The sequence below is a fragment of the Rhinatrema bivittatum genome, unplaced genomic scaffold (assembly GCF_901001135.1).
Source record: "Rhinatrema bivittatum unplaced genomic scaffold, aRhiBiv1.1, whole genome shotgun sequence".
Classification (NCBI taxonomy): Eukaryota; Metazoa; Chordata; class Amphibia; order Gymnophiona; family Rhinatrematidae; genus Rhinatrema; species Rhinatrema bivittatum.
In genome coordinates, this window is record NW_021821438.1 from 63,332 (window position 1) to 70,070 (window position 6,739).

General features: G+C 48.2%; 1 protein-coding gene across 1 annotated transcript; it reads left to right on the forward strand.

The window, feature by feature from the left end:
* Positions 1–661: 661 nt before the first annotated feature.
* LOC115082666 (cytosolic iron-sulfur assembly component 2A-like) lies at positions 662–5,839 on the forward strand. The gene is made up of 5 exons (XM_029586861.1): positions 662–841; positions 3,072–3,255; positions 3,828–3,876; positions 4,274–4,319; positions 5,299–5,839. The coding sequence occupies exons 1-5, from the start codon at positions 715–717 to the stop codon at positions 5,397–5,399; spliced, it is 507 nt and encodes a 168-aa protein (XP_029442721.1). The 5' UTR covers positions 662–714; the 3' UTR covers positions 5,400–5,839.
* Positions 5,840–6,739: the final 900 nt, after the last annotated feature.

Here is a 6,739-nt window from a genome sequence, read left to right on the forward strand (position 1 = left end):
CCTTCTCAGAACCTTCTCCAGTGCATTTATATCTTTTTTTTTGTAACTTAATGGTTCTGTAAATTACTTTGGGCAATGATGCATGTAAAGCGCTCCTGCCAAGAAGTCTGTAACGTTAGCTTTCACCCCTGCTGCCGCCCTCCGCCACAGAGGCGCGGGCGACACTTACTGGCTGAAGCTGCCGGAGATGTGAGCCTCTCCCCGGCTCCCACACAGGCTGGAGACGTGAAGACCATCCTGGCACAGCAGGCAGCACAGGCCCGGAGGCCGAAGCCCGCTGAGGGCGACTTGCGAGGGCCCCGGGGCCGGACCTGCGGGGCCCAACGGCAACAACAGCACCGCAACATCCCAGGACCAGAGCCGGGCCCCGCGGTACAAACTACTTCCGGCCTAGAAGGGTCAGCTGATCGCACGAGACCGGTTGCCCTGGAGACACTAGCGCACACCAGTCGCCGCCATCTTTATTTCAGGCCAAAAGGAATTCATCAGATGCAGCAAGATAGCTAAAAGAGTAATGATTCGGACAATTTAGCCAAACTTTCCATATCCCCCTGATCACACCTGCAGAAACTTCAACGTTTAAAGAATGTTTCGGATTCCTACTGCATTTTTGCCCAAACCCAAGATGGCGTTCCACGCAGCGCCCGTCGGTGACGTTACGACGTCGCACGCAGGCCCGGAAGCAGTGTGACGGTAGTATGGCGGCGCCGCGGCATGGAGGCGGTGTCCGGCTGGTTTTCGCACTCTGTGGCCGGGCTCTTGCTGCGGTTTGTGAGGCTGTCTGACAGGGACCATGTGCAGAGGAAGAAGAGGATGGAAGAGAAGGCGCTAGAGGTTTATGGTAACGGTCTTCGCAGTTCGGAGCACTGACCTTGGCTGTAACCCCGGAAGTGGTAGCGCTCACCTTCCATCTTCCGGGGACTTGTGCAGCTTTCACTCCCACTCACCTCCTGGGGCCCCCGGGCACTGACGTAGATACCCCTGCACAGCTCTCCCCTCCACCCCCCCCCCCCGGGACCCTAATACAGTTCTCCCCCCACACCTCCCCCAGGGGCCCTTGCACTGCTCTTCCCCCTCCCACAGGGACCCAAGCACAGTTCTCCTCCCCCTCCTTCCTCAGGTGCCCTCGCACAGTTCTCCTCCCCCCTCCTTCCTCAGGTGCCCTCGCACAATTCTCCCTCCCCAAAAGGTCCTATGTAGCTTCCCTCCCTCCCTGGAAACCCACACACTGTTTCCCAAACCTGAGGCATCGTGGTGTGCTAGAGAAGATGCGCCTAGTCTGTGTATGTGAACCGATGTGATGACTGTTGTTGAACTTCGGTATACAAAAAAATAAAATAAAATAAATAGAATATTTAACTGTCGCATGAAGATTAAATCCCTAAAGTCTGAGGCTAAAAGTTACCCCGGCATATCTTGCTCACATCTGAACTGCCATTTGTCCCGCTTGTTTCCACAAATAACACTTTTCCTAGCTTGTAGCCAGGTGGACTCAGGACCAGTGGGTTATGTGCACTTCTGCTAGCAGATGGGAGATAGAGTCAGATTTCAAAGCTGACGTCACCCTAGATATATCCCTGCAGTGACTTCAGATCCTCAGTATGTCTTCGTCTCCTAGCAGATGCGGATGCTCAGAGCTCTACTTTTAAGTGTGATAAAGTGGAAAATCATTCATTTTTGCTGAAAACGGGTAAGGGAAGTTTGAAGTCTCTTCTTTTTGCAGTTCATGAGCTTAATTAAAGTTCCCCTTGCTTAATATGAGATTCTTATGCTGCATTGCTTTAGGACTTTCACTACTTCTCTCACATGCAGACCTCCCACTGCAGTTTACCCTTCTGCTGACCCAAGAGGGCACAACGTTGCTACCAGTATTTTGTTGTTTTTTATTTGCTCATGAGCTAGGGTTTATTTGCTCAAGGATGGCATTGCTGCTAATGCAATGCCATCATTGCTCTCTGCTTCAACGGCAGTGAGAAAAGGGGAATTGGATTCAGACATCAACCAAAGAGGGCCCAACCTTTAGGGGTTTGGGGAACAAATAACACGGGGTAACTTGCTGATGCAGCTTTTACTACCCTTAATCACATACAGGCCGATACAGAAAAACGAGCGGGAGAGCGCCCAGGCCACTCTCCTGGGTGTGCGATTCAGGAGGGTGGCCTGTGCAAATTAGGGCCCATGGTAAAAGGAGGCGCTAGGGACACTAGCGCGTCCCTAACGCCTCCTTTTTGACAAGAGTGGCGGCTGTCAGCGGGTTTGACAGCCGACACTCAATTTTGCCGGCGTCGGTTCTCAAACCCGCTGACAGCCACGGGTTCGGAAAACGGATGCCGGCAAAATTGAGCGTCCGTCTTCCAACCCGCGGGCCAATTTTTACTTTTTTTTTTTTTTTTACTTTTGGGGCCTCCGACTTAATATTACTATGATATTAAGTCGGAGGGTGTACAGAAAAGCAGTTTTTTTCTGCTTTTCTGTACACTTCCCTGGCGCCGGCAGAAATTAACGCTGACCTTTGGGTAGGTGCTAATTTCTTAAAGTAAAACGTGCGGCCTGGCTGCACATTTTACTTTCTGTATCGCGCGGAAATACCTACTAGGGCCATCAATATGCATTTGCATGTTGCGGGCGCTATTAGGTTCAGGGGGGTTGGACACGCGTTTTCGATGCGCTATTACCCCATACTGTATAAGGGGTAAAGCTAACGCGTCAGAAACACGCGTGCAAACCTGGGCTAACAGTGCGCTCCACCGGCCTGTAAGCCTGATACTTTGATGCAGCTCCATAATTGCTCTCTGCCTCCACGGCAAGGGATAAGGGAAATTGGATTCAAACAGAATCCAAGGGCCCTGACTTTTACAGTCTGGGAAACTGATAAGCATGGGGGTAACCTGCACAGTGCAACAGATACTGGCATAAGCTTGCTGGGCAGACTGGGTGGATCATTTCATTTGGTCCTTTTCTGCCGTCATTTCTATATTTTTACCAAGAGCCCGGTGTATTAACCCTGTTAGCCTAAGGAGCAGCATTCTGGCTGTTGTAAAAGCTGACTGGAGATTTTATTTTTGTTTTAGACATAATTCGAACCATCCGTGATCCGGAGAAGCCAAACACGTTAGAGGAGCTGGATGTAGTGACTGAGAGCTGTGTTGATGTGCAGGAGATCTCACAGGAGGAGTATCTGGTGACAATCAGGTTTACACCAACAGTGCCTCACTGCTCTCTGGCCACTCTCATAGGTAAGCTTGGAGCGCCTGTGTAACCTGTAGTGCCGGCTGCCTCCCTCCTTTGGACTGCTTATGCTGAGCACTTTTTGAAATGAGAATGCAGTTGGGCTGGCCTAATGGCCTGAGAGCTGTGCTCAGTGCAAGACGACCCGTTTCTTTCACGCCTTCATGAAGATTTACAGATCCTACTGGCTCCTTCTCAAACATCATCCTCAGGGATAAATACAGCTGCACAATAGCTGTTATACAGCTCCCTTTTGCATCACCTTCTGCTTTGGCTCTCATTGTCCTGCTGTTGTGCTAGAAATCAGGAGGCAGCTTTTTTGCTATACATATTGCTGTTGACTCTCCGAGCACCTCCTGGGGCCACCTCTCCCCCTTCTCCTCTTTTTCCTTCTATAATGCTCCCTTTCCACTTCTTGCTCTGAGCTGCTGGAGTAGATAAAGTCAGAGTGAAAGCTCCAGAGCAATGAAATCCTTAATGCATTACAGCTTTGTTCAGGGCAAAGGGATTAGAGAATTAGACTTTACCCACTGTCATCAGGATGCAGAGCAGGCGATGAGACGACTGGAGAAGTGACGCTATTTTCCTCTTCTGAACAGGTCTCTGTTGCGAGTTAAACTGCAGAGATGTTTGCCATTCAAGCACAAGGTAAGCAAGTGAGCTGCTCTTCCTGTGCATTTGCTGTGTACAGTGATCAGATTTGTAGCAGACCCCAAGAAAAACACTAACAGAGCAAGTCCCTGGATGATTATCCTGGTACACAGGATATAAATCATATCGGGGACAAATTACCTCACTCTTCTCATGTCAGCAGATGTATGCAAATACTTTAGTCTTAGTAATGATTAATTAAAGCAACTGGTTTAGCTTCAGCACGGCTGTCACCCCTGCCCTCAGCATTGTATATGTAAACTTTTCCTGGGCTGCTTCCTTCAGGTTACCTCTGGCACTGCATAGAAAAAGCTTTTCCTGGGTTGAGACCCTCAGCTCAGTGCTGCCCTCTTGTGTATAATGACACCTGCATCCTTTATTGTGTGTTCTGCAGCTGGAGATCTACATTTCTGAAGGAACACATTCTACAGAGGAAGACAGTAAGTGTGACCCAGCATCGCTCTTTCTGGGACTGCAGTACTATTCGTCACAAACCTGAAGATAGATGTATATGTCCTTCCTCTGTGTGCTATCCCGACTGCTCAGCTGGCTCAGTCTTTTCTCTACATTGTAAATATTTTGCTGGGGGGTAGTAACCTGAGGTGTACCCAAAAAATCTCCCCCCAGAGTGCCAGAATGTGACCTGGTGACATGCGTTCGGTGAGTAATTTAATAGCTAAATTCTTCGAACTGCAAAATTTTGTAGTTCTCAGGTTTAGATTACTTAATGTTCCTCGATTGCTGTTTTTCATTCCCCATCCTGTTACTGAACTTTACCCCAAAGCTAGTTTGGGTTTCCAGCTCAATCAGAACCAGGGCTGGAATGTGGCATTGATTCCTTTGCAACTGCAGCCCTCAGCTGGGGGTCAGGAACCTTAAATCCAACCACTCTAAGCTGCTATTGCATGGTGACTGTACCTGCCTGTCACCCTCCCTCCCTGAACACGGCCTCAACAGCATCCTCAGTCCTGGCGAACTGTGACGTAGAAGAGCTGAGCCAGGAATCAAACCTTAGTCCCTTTATCTATTTATTTGATTTACATTTTGTCAAAGGGGCACTTCAGGCCCCGACACAGCCCCTCATCCCAAGAGCTGTTCAGTGCCTTGTGCTCTCCCTGCCCTGACTATAGGTACAATTGTAAGAACATAAGACTTGACATACTGGGTCAGACCAGTCACAAGTACCTGGCAGGATCCCAAAAGGTTGCTAAGACTGTTGCCTTTTCATTTAGAAATCAACTTAATAAAACTACAGCCTGAGACAGAACATCCACTTAATGTAGTAACTTAGATGTAAAGAAGTGGGGTCCAGCAGCCAGCTGAACGCACCTGGGCAGCTGCAGGGGTTTGCAGGATGACTTCAGCATCCACTGGGTGTGTTAATCTGTCCTCCTTTTGTAACTTTTTCTTAAATTCCAGTTAACAAGCAAATTAACGACAAGGAGCGTGTAGCAGCTGCAATGGAGAATCCAAACCTGAAGGAGATTGTGGAACAGTGCGTCACTGAGCCTGATGACTAGAGGAACTGAAGTCTGACAATGTTTCAGTGTTGGAACCACTTCTCAGACAGAGTCCAACAGCTATGGCTGATTGCAGTTGTGCTAGGGCCTCTGATGTAGCCCCTTTGTGCTGTGCAGGTTCTATCCATTGCCTTTGCAATGTTGGGGAGCACCAGATGTGAGCAGTCGTGTGGTTTGCGACTCTGCGCTCCTGCAGGCTTTAGGAGTAGCTCTGAGGACTCCACAGATTTTTTACCAGGACCAGATCAGATCTGTGAAACTGTGTGTCTCCTTTTGGGCAGTGGACCTTCCTTCTCGCTTGCTACCCTGCCCCTCCTGCTTAAATTGGTGAGAGATCTGTGCTATGCCACAAGCATTGGGCTTCTAAGCATTTTGTGCTCCTGCAGAAGCACCTGTTCTATGCCGCTAATAAAGGGCTTCCCTGTGTATGAAAATGGTGATCCTGTCTTATGTTTCATGGTCAGCTTTGCCAAATCGAGTTATAACTTAATGGCTGACAAGTAAATACATGGCCTGACAGGAGTGAAATAGCCTCATAATCTGCTGTAGCAGGCAGTCTTTACCTGGCTGCTGTTGTGACCCAGATGAGTTTGACCCGACAGCTGTGCTGACAAGAAGCGTGCTACTTCCTTATCCTTTGATTTTGGATGTGAGATGCAGCAAGGTCACAGCTCTCCTGGGAACACTTACTTTTTTTTATATTTAAATCTTATCTATATTTTAGAAATATTGCCATAGGTCATGCAGCGGGTACCATTTACAGTAACCCAAAGGGGAACAGTAGGCCATGCAGCTAATAGCACTTAACCATAAACCCACTATGCCACCTGCAGCACTGTAAAATGCAGGAAAGTTGGCTTATATCATACTTGTAGAATTTTAGGGGGAAACATTAAATACTCTTGTGACTATAACTCTCAAATGCTAAGCCAGAAGAGGAGCTGTCTCCTACCTGCTAGGTTTCATGGGTGATGAGAGGCTAATGCTCAGTGTCCAGCAGAAGGATCAAAGGATCACCAGCTCCAAACAGACACAGTTAAACTGTTGAAAATACTGGATGTTGTGAAGCTCTGAGGTGCACTGTTAAAGACTGTCAGTAATCGCTCATCTTTATTGTGAGCTGGGGGCAGATACATTCCCTAAATAATTTAGTTATGCAAATTCTATGAGCAACAACCAACCCTCAATCTTCCCGTGATGGCTCGTTTGTAACACACATACGCTGTATGTACAACCATCAGCAACCTTCCTCTAATAGCCTGCCCATAATAATTTATCCAACCTTCAGTAACTTTTTCATGAAGACTCATCCAAAACCTTCCCATAATACCTCATCCATA